We start from the raw sequence: 16,348 nt of genomic DNA on the forward strand, positions 1-16,348 counted from the left end.
TAATAGGAATTGCGTCATCTGTGCGTAGATATATGGTACCACGTACCCCCAGGAACCTACCAAGGTCTTGTCGAATCGATGCCATACAGATTTGCTGTCGTTCTTGGTTCCAAAATTTGACCAACACCCTAATAAGGGTGTGTATTTTTCCGTAATGTTTCGTATCATCAGTGTATTTTGTTTGATGCGAGGGCACAATCAAATAACTATTTCTAGACGCATTTTGTCTACAATACAACGTAAACAATCTCTGTCTCAACAATATTGCGGCACACGTTCATAATAAAGGAAATAACAGAGAATGACAGAACATGTAAATAAAATTATTGATCCAATTAATAATAAGTAAAATGTTATTTAATAAAGAGAAATTACGATGAATATGTTCTTCAAACGTTCGATAACACACACAACATTATCACAGAGATATGAGAAGCTGTCGAAAAGTTTCCAGCGCGAGATAGTTACCGTAATGTCTCGCACAAACACCACCTTCTTTTATGGTGACCCTTTGTGGGTCTGCAAGTCAAACTTCGCGGCTCCAGCTTCGTTAGTTTTGCCGCTAGAATGCGTTGTGTACCGTAGTGTACGCAAAATGGCGAATCTAGAACTGTGCCGTGATTGAATATCTTCATTCCAAGGGAATGACGCCCATGGAAATTGCGGAGGACAAGCGCAATACATTTAAGGACACTGCTCCTTCTTATGCAACGGTAAAAAACTGGGTGTCCGACTTCAAACGTGGAAGAAGGAGTGTGGGAGATGCGCCAAGGAGCGGAAAGCCTGCCACCGATAAAACAGTGATTTCAATTCACGATACGGTTTTGCAGGATCGTCGAACAGCGTTGCACCACATTGAAACCACATTTGGAATTTCCCATGGGCGTGCTCATTAAATTGTTGTGGATATTTTGCGAATGTGGAAAGTTTCATCTCGGTGGGTCCCGAAAGTCTTCAGTGAAGATCCGAGACGGGAGTGTGTGCAGTGTTGTGTAGAAATCGTCCGACTATTTGAAGCGGATGAAAGTTTTCTTGCAAGATATGTGATAATGGACGAAACGTGAGTTCACCACTTTAATCCTGAGCCAAAACAACAGTTACAACAATGGTAACATCTTTCATCCCCTACCACAAAAAAATTCCGGGTGCAAAAATCAGCTGGCAAGGTGATGGCATCGGTCTTTTGGAAGGCGGAAGGGGTAATTGCGGTGGATTATTTGCAAAAGGGCGAAATTATCAATGCATGATACTACTGCACACTCCTGCACCAGTTGAGAGAAGAGATAAAGAGAAAAAACCGCGGAAAATTGGCGCACAGACTTCTTTTGCATCAGGACAACGCACCGGCGCACAAATCTCTCGCAATACTGGAAGCTCTGCATGACTGCGAGTTCGAATTGTTACATTACCGCCATATTTTCCAAATTTAGGTCCATCGGACTTTTTTCTTTTCCCTAAGCTAAAAAAAGACCTCAAACGACGACGATTTGACAGTGATGATGCAGTGATTGATGCTGTGAAAGCTTGTTGGACTCGAAATTGAAGACTTTTGTTTGAATGGTTTGCAGAAGTTATCTGAGCGTGCCCCAGCGCTTTAAAAGTACAGTACAGTCTTAAGCAAATAATCCTAAACATTATTTTTACTCCCATTCGAAACTGCTAATGACTAATTTTACCCCTAGAAATGTGCTGTATGGTTGAATCATCCCTGCCAGTGCACGGACAGCAATTTCAGCAACATGTCTAAAACACCATACAAAACATAATTGCACATTACTTACCTGTCAGTGTCTTCACGACGACTTAAACCTGCGGCATTTTAGTCACATTATAAAGTGTATGAATAAATCAAGGAACATTGCCGTTTTCTGTTACAGTTCATTAGTCAAGTTTCTACATAAGATAACTTAGTGCACTTTGCAGTAACTGTGCAACTTTTTGCAATCTGTTACAGGTGCATTTCTGATACCATACTTCGTAATGCTGGCAATAGAGGGCATCCCCATTTTTTACCTGGAGCTTGCCATTGGACAGAGACTGAGGAAAGGAGCCATTGGCGTCTGGAACCAAGTGTCTCCGTACCTGGGAGGCATTGGCATCAGCAGTGCCGTAGTGTCCTTCAATGTTGCACTCTACTACAACACTATCATCGCTTGGTGCCTCTTTTATTTCGTCCAGGTAACTGATAACTAATTAATACCTCTTTATGAGTTAGCTGCTACAGTTTATTTACCATCATTAGTGTTTCTCCAGAGTAATAACTTGTACAGGTGCAGAATACCTTCAGCGCACTGTAGTGTAAAGTCTGTGTTTAGTTTTAGGAAGTAAGTTTTCAATTCAGAAAACAGTCGTCTACTTAGTTGCACTTTCTCGAAAACTTTGGAGAAATGAGGTACTAATACAAAAAATTCTCGCATCATGAAACTTTTTGCAACAGTAAAAGAATTTTCAGCATTGTACAGAACTGGCATAAAATGAGTACTTGTACATCCGGAAAGTAAGGCTAAAACTTAACTAAAAATGGATGAAGAGTTATGTTTCCACAGACGGTGGGTTGCCTGGATTGCTGTAAGCCTCTCACCCCCAATCCCCAATTAGTGATCTCTACAGATCACTGGCTCCCTTGTTGGCTAAAAAACGTCAAATATATACCTTTAAACAGCCCCAGAGGAATGTGCCTACTCCCCTCTACCCCCCCCCCCCCCAACTTCAAAAAATCAAATGCCTTTAAGCACTAGGGGACTTAACATCTGAGGTCATCAGTCCTCGAGACTTAGAATTACGTAAACCTAACTAACCAAAGGACATCACGTACATCCATGCCCGAGGCAGGAGTTGAACCTGCGACCGTAGTAGCAGATCGTTTCGGGAGTGAAGCGCGTAGAACTTCTCGGTCACAATGCCCGGCTCCCCCTGCCCCCCCCCCCCCCCCTTTGTGCGCATAGGTCCCAATGTCAACTGCAATTGAATGTTCTCCTCCAGCACCACCACACACACGGTGAAACTAAAATGATTACGGTAGAACAGGCGTTTGGCTGAAATTGGCCGATTACAAACGGCGTGAAAGTAAACATTAGCTACGATATAGGTCAACCTAGATATTCACATTCATTGGCTTTGCCAACTCACAGCCAAATTATCACCTTTCGACTTAACCTAGAAATGTACAATGCCATACGTCAGTATGTCACCACAACCAAAGCGACCAGTTACAGCCGAACACTAGTCGTACGGGACTCATTTTAATTTGCCTGTGTCATGACGTTCTGCTATGTAAATTGAATTGCTATGTTCAGCAGACGGTCGTAATTAGAAAAACAGGGTTTATTATTTACTAAAATTATTAGGAGCGCTCTTTTTGGGAACTGTAAGTTATATTACAGAATACAATACTTTTGTATTGACGCAAAATGTGTTGTGTAACGTACATACTTCTGTGTAAGTCTGCAGGCTTTCATTACCATTGTGACTAAACTTAAAATCTTCCGGGTTGTTAGGCCACGTCTATTTCCGTCTAAAATAATCGACGTTTTGACCCCTCTGCTGGGATCATCTTCAGGATTTTTCGGTGTCTACTACTGCTAGAACTCGAAACGCCGACACTAGCACTAGTAGACACCGATGCATCATGAAGAAGGTCCCAACAAAGGATTCGAAACGTTGATTACTTTAGAAGGAAATATGATGCGGTCTAACAACCCAAAAGATTTTAACTTTACACCTTTCTAGTCTGTATTTTCCAAATAAATATGAAAGTCCTCAAATCCTGTTCCTTTTTTTTTTACTATAGTCCTGTATTTCACTTACGTGTATTAACGCTATGGATTTGTCATCTTCCAAAATATTATCAAAAGCAAAGCTACAGCAACTCACATTGTCAGTTGTATGAGGAAGACATAGATCATATAAAATGGCAATAGACGTAAATACTGAATTTCGCATTGTCGTCACAGCATAGTTTATTGAACAGAGACTTAGCATTGCTATCACGTGCAGCACTAAAGTTGATGGTACTGGTGGTTAACCCTCATTTTCCTGTATAAATTAATAAATAGAGCTGCGCCAATTTTCGCAACCAAGCAAAATGTTCTTGTGTCTATCTCTCAAAGCCTTATGCCAAGTTCATTTCAAATTTGATTTCAGATATTTACTGCTAATTGTTAAGACGTCTATGAAACCAGTGTACAAAATCCACAGTACTTTTGAAAGGATCTGTTTCTACTATAGTCAAGTTTTATGGATGGGTTGGGTTGTTTGGAGGAAGAGACCAAACATCGAGGTCATCGGTCTCATCGAATTTGGGAAGGAAGTCGGCCGTGCCCTTTCAGAGGAACCATCCCGGCATTTGCCTGGAGCGATTTAGGGAAATCACGGAAAACCTAAATCAAGATGGCCAGACGCGGGATTGAACCGTCGTCCTCCCGAATGCGAGTCAAGTGTGCTAACCACTGCGCCACCTCGCTCGGTCAAGTTTTATGGAATTTACTGCTTTACACACAGCTGGCTTGAATTATACTTAACAAACAAAATGTTACGCTGAATAATTCACTTTCATCTAAATTGCAGGTGGATGGGAGAGTAAGGAAAGTAATGAGACAGAACTAATGATATCAGTTGCATTAGGGCTTTGTGCTGAATCAGCAGCGATGGGTAAAAATGTGTGCCAGACCAGGACCTGAACCTGGGGTCTCCTGCTTATTAGGCAGTTGCATTAACCACTGCGCCACCCACACACAATGTTTATTGCAAATGCACAGACTCTCCCCATCGGACACACACACTCCCACCTAGTTCCACCTACTTGGAGTGCCCGTCCATACCCTCCATGCACACTAAATTTTCACTCCTGCTGGAGGTTGAAAGTAAATGTGCATGCGCACTGAAGGTTGTGGACTCATTCCTCATCGAGGTGAATGGTATATGAATGCACAGTGTCCATTCTTTCAGAAATTCTGGAAAGAACAGCCACAATTTATTCATATCATTCAAACAATTTTGGAAAGTGGAGTCCAACAAGGTTCAATTTGGGTTACCTACTTCACGTAACATGCAACAAGCAGAACTGGTTCTTTTTGCACATGATACTAGTGCTATAATAAATCCCATTAGAGGAAAAACTACAGAAGAGATTGTAAATTATGTTTTCCAGATAATTATTAAGGGTTTCTGAGAAAATGGACTCTCTCTAAACTTAGAAAGAAAAAAAATTAAGTAAATAAAGCCATACTACATTCATTTCTGTATAGCTAATACTGTCTTATGTACAACTGAAGTGGCACATCAGTAGGAGACATTAAACAGGGTAGAATGTTCCAAATGTTTGGCTGTACATACTGAAGACGCATTGAACTGTAAGAAGCACAAGTATGCATCTCAAACAATTTAGTTCAGCTACTTTTACTTTTCGTATAATAGCTAATCTTGGAAACAAATGAACCAACCTCCTTACATATTCTGCACATTGCCACTCAATACTGTCTTATTCAATAATATTCTGGGCTATCTCATCACACAGAAAGAATATATTGATTGCACAAAAGTGAGCAGTAAGAATAATATGTGATGTTCACTCATGAACATGATGTAGGTACCTCTTCAAGGAGCTAGGCACTTCTACCACACTGTCACAACACATATATTCAGTAATAAAATTTACCACAAATAATCCATTACAATATAAGAACAACAATGAGGTCCATACCTACAACAGTAGATAGGAAAAAAATGACCCTTATTACCCATATTAAAGCTGTGAGTGGCTGTGATTGGAGTTCAATATGCAGCAGCAAAAATCTTTGATCACTTTCCCAATAGCATAAAGTGTCCAACAGGTAGAAAAGCAAATTTTAAAGCTAAAGTAAAATCGTTTCTCCTGGGCAACTCCATCTATTACACAAGTGAACTTCTATTCAAAAACTGTTAGCTTACAAGGGAAAAAACCATGTTTTTAAGTAAAGTTGCTTGCTTGATAGTTGACATTTAACGCGTTGTAACTGGGTTCCTCCAATCAGAATGCTCAAAGTTATGCCCTAAGAATTCGCCGTTGCCAAACAGCCGCAGCAATTAATTACTTCACTTCCAACTTCTTGTCCGGCTCTCTTTCTTGATGTATTTGGATCCCGAATACTAGGTTCTGTCCTTATATTTGGTTTTTCATCACATGTGATAACCACACACACACACACACACATACACACACACACACACACACACAGTCAACGATGCTATAAAAATAGAAACATTTATATGTAACTAATTTTCCGAAAGGCGAAAACCGAATTTTGGAAACCGGTTTTCGCTGTCGTGTTTACATGTTGATCCGAAGCAGATTTGCTCGCCCAGTTAAATTTGGCGCCTGGGAAACAGCTGATACACTTTATGATTTACAGTCAGCACCGTCGCTATTTCTCTTCAGTTAGACGAGTTGTAAACAGCTTCAGTTTCACTCTACAAAAAGCCACTCCGTCCATATTAGCCTAATTTTTTAAAAAATAAGACAAAACCTGACATTCCAATCACGTTTCAGAACCGGTTGCGTTTACACGGGAGGGAAAATCGATTGCGGAATTGGAAACCGCCAACCAGAAGCGGATTTCCAGAATCGATTTGTAAGTGTTTACACGGTCATCCAAAAGCGGTAATGGAAATCGGTTTACGAAATCTGGTTTTGGGAGTCCCATGTAAACGAGGTGATACAGCTATAACGACAGTCTTAAAAAACGCTGCTGGATCCTTCTGCACAAGACGCAGTCCAGCGCGACATGTACAGTTATTAACAATCACAGATATCGGCTAACATTATTTATTTATTTATTTATTTCTTACACCATGGATCCAACTGTGACAATTTCACATGGATGTAGTGTGTGTCAATTTTTACATTGTCAATGACAAGTACTTGTACACTATGTTTACAGGTAAAGAATATAAAGTTACTTAACCACTACAATGATCCATAACACAATATAATGGAATGAGAATCCTTAGACCTACAGATTACAGGTATAAAACAAAGCAAATTAAACCTGAAAAGGTCATACAACCCAGACTGTTAAATATAAGCAGTTAACACTAAAAGAGTTACATATGTGACAAGAATGTTCAGCTTAATGTTCAATTTATATGATAATACATCTTATTTTAAGGCCGTTTCTCACTGTGTTTCATAAACTCTTCCAAACTGTAAAATGACATGGCTAAAAGAAATTGCCTCAGAAGCTCTTTAAATGTAGATTTGTTGGCAATTTCACATTTGATTTCTGGAGGAAGAGCATTAAATATCTTTATACCAGAGGACTGTACACCCTTCTGCACAATCTTCAAATTTTTACCTTCAGTGTGGAAATCATGTTTCCTCCTTGTGTTATACTGATGGTATTCACTGTTACATTTGTATAAATCAGTGTTTTTACTTATGAAACACATAAGTGAATATATATATTGAGAAGTAGTTGTAAGAATTCCCAGATTCCGGAATAGGCTTCTGCAGCTGCATCTAGGATCTACACCAGACATCACTCTTACAACACGCTTCTGAGCAATGAATATTTTCTTTGCAAGAGGTTGATTTCCCCAGAAAATAATTCCATATGCCATCAAAGAATGGAAGTAACCATAGTATGCAGCTTTTTTAATGCTTAAGTTTGCACTGACAGAGATGATTCGCATTGCAAAAACTGAAGAGCTGAGTCTCTTGTAAAGATCTAAAATGTGATGGGACCAGTTTACTCTACAGTCAATCTTCACGCCTAGAAACTTTGTTACTTCCACTCTTTCTATAACCTGTGTGGCATATTTAACAGTCATTTCTTCCTCAGTTTTGGCAGTTGGGGTGAACTGAATATAATTAGTCTTACTCAGGTTAAGTGAAAGACCATTTGCAGTAAACCATTTCATTAAATCTATAAGAATAGTATTAACAGACTCTTGAACATTTTCACATTTAAGACCATTAACCATTATGTTAGTATCATCTGCAAAGATGGTAAATTAAATAAGATTCGCACAACACTATGTGAAGTCTGCAATGAACCGGTGCACCTCCAGTACTAGAGTCTATAAAATGCAGTGAAGTGTTGTAGCGCAATGGATAACGTACAAATGTGAGCAGTGGAAGGTCCTGGATTCGAATCTCGTCAAATTCCATGGAAATTTAAATTTTGTAAATGTAATCAAAAGACTTTTGTATTGCTTTCATTCAGTTAATTTGTTTAAATGTAATTATTTTATTTCTAATGCTTCGGTGCATCATTTTCATCATCTTATTTGCTTTTTTATTTGCTCATATTTCTTCCTATCATTCTTTTCTCGTTTGGAATCTGCTTGTGTCGCCTATAATCTGCAACGAAGTCGAACCAGGACTGCTAATTGGCTAGTAGTGCCGCAGCCTGTTTAATCCGTGTGATGGGAGTTTCGGGTAACCGCTGAAATTAAATTTTTTTCTGTCTTGAGTTTGTTCATAGGGGTTAGCCTTAAACGCTATGAACAAAGTAATCGTGATTTTAGTTTTGCCACTGATCGCTGAATGAAGTTTTCTCAGACACACTGCACATCACGAGCTTGCCGTTAGGTTAGGACATGAGTTTAAATTCAGGCCTACAAAACGTGTCGTCTGCCACAGATCAGTCACCGAACTGCTCTCGACAGAGCATCTCACGTTGTCATCACACCTCGCGGCAGACGCTTTCAACATTGCTGCGCGTTGTTAAGTAATTTTAATCGTGCTGCAGTGACGTAATCATATTCAAAAACTGCAGAACACCTGCTAACAAACCTTTCATCACAGCGTATTCATGTGACTTTTGGACTCCGCTATGTTGGCGACAAAAGTTCATTGGTACTCCCAATGCTCATTCCATAAAAATTCCTGTACTACCATGTAGCCCTGTTACTTGTGCACACACGTGTAAGGATAGATCGCGAGACCTACCGACCGACTGCTGCTATTTGCACTCGTTTGGGGGCCCTTAATCAATTTTTTCCGTTTAGTAAATTGTTTATCCAACAAGTAGCACTTATCGGACATCACTACAAAGAAAAGTAGCTTTATGATGCACTTTGAAAGGACAACGGTATGAGAGACGTATCAAATGGCTGCTGTTCTGTCATTTGGATGATATTGCATTTGAATTGTCAGTTATGAACAGCAGCCAGTAGGGAATGGAGCCGCACTGCCCTGATCAGTTTGTCACATTCACCAGATTTCAGTCAGCAGCGACTGAGTGGTGACATTGTGTTCAGGTAAGGATGGTGTCGATTCCGACTCCAAGAGTAAAGTTACTACTTGAACTGCAGCAAAAATACATAGACAAATGTAATGTATTGCGAATACATAGAAAGAAGGATCCTTTATTGTATGATTATATGATAGCGGAACAAACACTGGTAGCAGTTACTTCTGTAAAATATCTGGGAGTATGCGTGCGGAACGATTTGAAGTGGAATGATCATATAAAATTAATTGTTGGTAAGGCGGGTACCAGGTTGAGATTCATTGGGAGAGTCCTTAGAAAATGTAGTCCATCAACAAAGGAGGTGGCTTACAAAACACTCGTTCGACCTATACTTGAGTATTGCTCATCAGTGTGGGATCCGTACCAGATCGGGTTGACGGAGGAGATAGAGAAGATTCAAAGAAGAGCGGCGAGTTTCGTCACAGGGTTATTTGGTAACCGTGATAGTTTACGGAGATGTTTAACAAACTCAAGTGGCAGACTCTGCAAGAGAGGCGCTCTGCATCGCGGTGTAGCTTGCTCGCCAGGTTTCAAGAGGGTGCGTTTCTGGATGAGGTATCGAATATATTGCTTCCCCCAACTTATACCTCCCGAGGAGATCACGAATGTAAAATTAGAGAGATTAGAGCACGCACAGAGGCTTTCAGACAGTCGTTCTTCCCGCGAACCATACGCGACTGGAACAGGAAAGGGAGGTAATGACAGTGGCATGTAAAGTGCCCTCCGCCACACACCGTTGGGTGGCTTGCGGAGTATAAATGTAGATGTAGATGAAAAATTTGTTTACTGTATGACAGAACTCCGCTTGGAATTGTTAACTGCCAGATGTTACCTATTAATGTGATTGCAGTGTACAATAAGCAATTGTCAGTAAGAAATCATTTTCAGGTAGTGAGAACAAAAATGAAAGAAGTAGCTGTCGCCCTTCTTTGTCTGAGCTTTTGGAGCATACAGTGTACAACCCAGAAAGTGGCATTCAGTTTACACAGTTTAAAGATTACTGCATTCAGGAAATAACTTTAGCAAACTGGGTACAGGTACATGTGTCATAAGGAAGAAACAATCACTATAAAGAGTGAGCTACCACAGTCTAATTTAGAAGCCCTTGCACACACATGAAATTTAAGTATATCTCTACAGGTAGCTATTTAGAGTAAATGTATCTGAAGGTGTTCTCAAAACAGTAATCTGTTAAAAATATATTTTCTGCCTTGTATCCCTACTTATAAGTTGCATACAGTAATAGGCCTAATTGATGTAACTATTTCCATTATGGTCCATTATCATGACAATACCATATCATATCTACAGAAAACATGACCACTTGATCGAGCAGTTGAGGCTTTTAAGGTTTAAGTAAATCAAATCTAGCTTCATGAGATAAGTTATATAAAGGTTTGGAGGAGTGCAGAAAATTGTACTGCACTTCATTGCATACTGTTAGGTCTTTTTGATGACACTTTAAGAAAGCATTGCACTTCAATCACAGTGCTATATATCATAATGAATTTAATAGTGGGGGGGGGGGGGGAGGTGGATGAGACATGTTTTCTTCTTAGGTGTCCCTCTGGTTTTTAGGATGTGCCCTCAATGCAGATTTACTGCTCTTGATGTTATCTCACAATTTTTTCTGAAGGGTATGCAGTCTAATCTACCCCAATTTCTGTAATAATCCTCAGAATATTTCCCTCTGAAAATCAGGATAAGGCAGTATCATTTAACTGCATTCAAGACATGGAAAATCCAAGGAAATGGGGGAGGTGAAGTAGCAATAAACTGTAGAGTGAATTATTTACTTCAGTGTGCCATCCTTCTCCACTGCACTCGTCCAGTGAGCAACTGGTTAATGCAACTAGTAAATGTGAAGTGGAGTACTCTTTTCCAGTTTTTTATTTTTAATCAGTCTTCTGACTGGTTTGATGCAGCCCACCACGAATTCCTCTCCTGTGCTAACCTCTTCATCTCAGAGTAGCACTTGCAACCTATGTCCTCAATTACTTGCTGGATGTATTCCAACCTCTGTCTTCCTCTACAGTTTTTGCCCTCTACAGCTCCCTCTAGTACCACAGAAGTCATTCCCTCATGTCTTAACAGATGTCCTATCATCCTGTCACTTCTCCTTATCAGTGTTTTCCACCTATTCTTTTCCTCTCTGATTCTGTGCAGAACCTCCTCATTCCTTACCTTATCAGTCCACTTGACAATTATAGATTTTCCAAAGACTGTTTTCGTGACAACATTGTCAACCTTATCACTCCACCTAATTTTCAACATTCATCTGTAGCACCAGATCTCAAATGCTCCAACTTCTTCTGTTCAAGTTTTCCCACAGTCCATATTTCACTACCATACAATGCTGTACTCCAGATGTACATTCTCAGAAATTTGCCTTTTTTGCCATAGCTAGTCTGCTTTTGATGTCCCCCTTGCTCCGTCCATCATTGGTTATTTTACTGCCTAGGTAGCAGAATTCCTTAACTTCATCTACTTCGTGACCATCAATCCTGATGTTAAGTTTCTTGCTGTTCTCATTTCTAATACTTCTCATTACCTTTGTCTTTCTTCAATTTACTCTCAGTCCATACTGTATACTCATTAGACTGTTCATTCCATTCAGCAGATCATGTAATTCTTTTTCACTTTCACTCAGGATAGCAACGTGATCAGTAAATTGTATCATTGATATCCTTTTACCTTGAATTTTAATTCCACTCCTGAACCTTTCTTTTATTTCCATCATTGCTTCCTTGATGTACAGATTGGACAGTAGGGGCGAAATGCTACATCTTTGTCTTACACCCTTTTTAATACGAGCACTTTGTTCTTGGTCATCCACTCTTATTATTCCCTCTTGGCTCCTGGCTACTTTTCCTAAAGCCAAACTGATCGTTATCTAGCACATCCTCAATTTTCTTTTCCATTCTTCTGTATATTATTCTTGTAAGTAACTTGGATGCATGAGCTGTTAAGCTGATTGTGTGATAATTCTCGCACTTGTCAGCTCTTGCTGTCTTTGGAATTGTGTGGATGATGCTTTCCCGAAAGTCAGATGGTACGTTGCCAGACTCATACATTCTACACACCAATGTGAATAGTCATTTTGTTGCCACTGCCCCCAATGATCCCTTCTGCCTTATTTGACCTAAAGTCCTCCAAAGCTCTTTTAAATTCTGATTCTAATACTGGATACCCTATCTCTTCTAAATCGACTCCTGTTTCTTCTTCTACCATATCAGATAGATCTTCCCCCTCATAGAGACTTTCAATGTATTCTTTCCACTTATCCACTTTCTCCTCTGCATTTAACAGTGGAATTCCCATTGCACTCTTATTGTTACCACCCTTGCTTTTAATGGCACTGAAGATTGTTTTGACTTTTCTGTACACTTAGTCTGTCATTTGGACAATCATTTCTTTTTCGATGTCTTCACATTTTTCCTGCAGCCATTTCATCTTAGCTTTCCTATTTATTTCATTCCTCAGTGGCTTGTATTTCTGTATTCCTGAGTTTCCTGGAACGTTTTTGTACTTCTTCCTTTCATCAAGCAACTGAAGTATTTCTTCTGTTACCCATGGTTTCTTGGCAGTTACCTTCTTTTTACCTATGCTTTCCTTCCCAACTTCTATGATGACGCTTTTTGGAGATGTCCATTTTTCTTCAACTGTCCTGCCTACTGAGCTATTCCTTATTCCTGTATCTATAACCTTAGAGAACTTCAACCATATCTAATCATTCCATAGTACTTCCATGTCCCACTTCTTTGTGTATTGATTCTTTTTGACTAATGTCTTAAACTTCAGCCTACTCTTCATCACTACTGTATTGTGTTCTGAGTCTATATCTGCTCCTGGGTGTCTTACAATCCAATATCTGATTTCGGAATCTCTGTCTGACCATGATGTAATCTAACTGAAATCTTCCCATATCACCTGGCCTTTTCCAAGTATACCTCCTCCTCTTGTGATTCTTGAACAGGGTATTTGCTGTTAGTAGCTGAAACATGTTACAGAAAATAATTAGTCTTTCCCCTCTTTCATTCCCTGTCCCAAGCCCATATTCTCCTGTAACCTTTTCTTCTACTCCTTCCCATACAACTGCATTCCAGTCCCTCATTACTATTAGCTTCTCATCCCCCTTTACATACTGTATTACCCTTTCTATATTCTCATACACTTTCTCTATTTCTTCTCTTTATCTCTTCATCTTCAGCTTGTGACGTCAGCATGTATACCTGAACTATCATTGTCATTGTTGGTTTGCTGTTGATTCTGATCAGAATGACCCTGTCACTGAACTGTTCACAGAAACACACTCTCTGTCCTATCTTCTTATTCATTATGAAACCTACTACTGTTACACCATTTTCTGCTGCTGTTGATATTACCCTATGCTCATCTGACCAGAAATCCTTGTCTTCTTTCCACTTCACTGACCCCTACTATATCTAGATTGAGCCCTTGCATTTCCCTTTTCAGATTTTCTAGTTTCCAGCTTTTAGAGTGAATAAAATGTTATCTCTTGCACATGTAGGACTTTCAGGATGCGCAGTTTTGTATTCTGGTGACAGAGCCTACAATGTATCACAGCTATACTTACAACCTGCAGTACATATGATGAATAAATGTGGTATTTGCAAAAAAAGAAGGCAGTATTTACAACATTGGGATTTTTCTTTTGTTTCAGCCAGAACTTAGTTCAGAACTTTTTACATATTTTGAACATCTTTGTATTGTCTGATTCCCACTAGGATAATTTTCAATCAGGAGAGGGTACTATGGTGTCAGAATGGCAGCAGTTTCTGCAATGTTATATTGGTCATTGTTTTATGACTGTGTGGCCCACTATATCTATGAAATTCTTTCTCTTAAAGATCTGTTTTCTGGTTATTTAATTGTGGTATGAAGACAAAAACAAGCAGGAAATTACCATGCATTTGTATGGAAAACACCACAATGATCAGCAACTTTTAAAATATCATAGGAGTAATTTGACTGTTACTCAGCATGACATTCAGGGTGTATGACCAATGCAAAAAGAAGGCAATACACTATAAAGCATGTGATGTTCATAATATGCCATTATGAATGTAGATAAACTAAAATTATGTAGATGTAAGAATTGAGGCAGTGTGGCAAGATAGAAAGAATAGTATTAGGTTACAAAGAACTGCAGTAGAATATAGAAACAGAATTATATGGAAGGGAATGAAATGAAATAAATTTAAAAGAAATGGCAAGTGGTGGAAGACAATAATCAGGATATCTTGGTATGAAGTAATTACTCACAAAGCAAGCAGGCCCCTACTGAAATATGGGAATGGAGAAAGTATGCAGAACAACTGACTTAATCCCGAGCAACATATACCTCCAAAAAAGTCAATACCAGTTATGAAATGGGTACTCATACAGAAATCATTTACTTTTCAGCTCATATGACACTGTTCTGGATGTCTGAAAGTAACTAGTGTGAACCCAGGAATGTGCATGGAATTTAAAACATGCTGGAGTGACACTGAAATTAAAATTATGTTGTTCAGTGTTGTATATTTATTGATACTTTTAATCATTTGTTGTACAATATTATGTTGCAGCAAACTATTCTTGCAATGTTCCTGCTACATTTTTTTTAGTGATATCCTATTTCAGATATTAATTTCTGGCTGTTACCACCATCTACAAAATAAACAGTGAAGTATTGAGATGCGGTTGTTTGCTCAAATTTACAGCAAAATTATAAGAATTTGTGTCACATGATATTCTCAGGTTTCTAACATGAATGAAATATGGAAAAGATGTGAAGGAACCAGGTTCAATTCCTGGTACTGCCAGGAATCTTTCATTAGTGGGGTGACTGGAATAGTGACATTGATGCCAACTGTGGATTTAAGTGAATGAGAAGCAGCAGCTCCATGGTCACAGATGCTGATAACAACTGATAGAGCAGAGTGCTGACCACATGCCCATCCATATTGCAACTGAATGAAATCAGTGGCAGAGGATGACACAGCAATCTGTCAGCATTGAATGATACATGGGAAAAAATATAAGAAGTTGTACCTTCTGCTTATGTCAGTGACTTACTTAGGCCTTTTAGTGTGGTGGTCCTTTTGAGATAAACAGAAGTAAAATAAAATCTTCATTTCTTACTAGCCCTTCATCAGTGACTACCTACAAAACGTTTGTCACTAAAATGATTAGTTAGTTACTTACATGCTCCATGGATTATTTGAATGATTCTTTTGTCAGAATCACGTGGAACAAGTCAGTTTGCAATATGTATGCATTATTAGTGTTAACATTAATGAGCACGTTATTTTTTGTCCTATTCATGCAACTGCACTTAAAAACATGGTTTTTTCCCTTATAAGCTACCAGTTTTTGAATAGAAGTTCACCTGTGTAATAGAAGGAGTTGCCCAGGAGAAACAATTTTAGTTTAGCTTTAAAATTTGCTTTTCTACCTGTTGGACACTTTATGCTATTGGGAAAGTGATCAAAGATTTTTTCTGCTGCATGCTGAACTCCATTCACAGCCACTCACAGCTTTAATATGGGTAATAATGGTCATTTTTTTCATATCTACTGTTGTAGGTATGGACCTCATTGTTGTTCTTATATTGTAATGGATTATTTGTGGCAAATTTTATTAGTGAATATATGTGTTGTGACAGTGTGGTAGAAGTGCCTAGAGGTACCTACATCATGTTCATGAGTGAACATCACATATTATTCTTACTGCTCACTTTTGTGCAATCAATATATTCTTTCTGTATGATGAGATAGCCCAGAATATTATTGCATAAGACAGTATTGAGTGGCAATGTGCAGAATATGTAAGGAGGTTGGTTCATTTGTTTCCAAGATTAGCTATTATACGAAAAGCAAAAGTAGCTGAACTTAATTGTTTGAGATGCATACTTGTGCTTCTTACAGTTCAATGCGTCTTCAGTATGTACAGCCAAACATTTGGAACATTCTACCCTATTTACTGTCTCCTACTGATGTGCCACTTCAGTTGTACATAAGACAGTATTAGCTATACAGAAATGAATGTGGTATGGCTTTATTTACTTAATTATTATTTTTTTCTTTCTAAGTTTAGAGAGAGTCCATTTT

The 16,348-nt window shown here is 38.9% G+C and overlaps 1 protein-coding gene across 1 annotated transcript in view; it reads left to right on the forward strand.

Moving 5' to 3' along the window:
• Positions 1-16,348, forward strand: part of LOC126176606 (sodium-dependent neutral amino acid transporter B(0)AT3) — a 168,746-nt gene that overhangs the window by 46,798 nt on the left and 105,600 nt on the right. The window contains exon 3 of the mRNA XM_049923765.1: positions 1,955-2,178. Within this exon, the coding sequence (XP_049779722.1) occupies positions 1,955-2,178 (224 nt within the window). The remainder of the gene's footprint in view (positions 1-1,954; positions 2,179-16,348) is intronic.

The sequence above is a fragment of the Schistocerca cancellata genome, chromosome 3, assembly GCF_023864275.1.
Source record: "Schistocerca cancellata isolate TAMUIC-IGC-003103 chromosome 3, iqSchCanc2.1, whole genome shotgun sequence".
NCBI classification, from domain to species: Eukaryota; Metazoa; Arthropoda; class Insecta; order Orthoptera; family Acrididae; genus Schistocerca; species Schistocerca cancellata.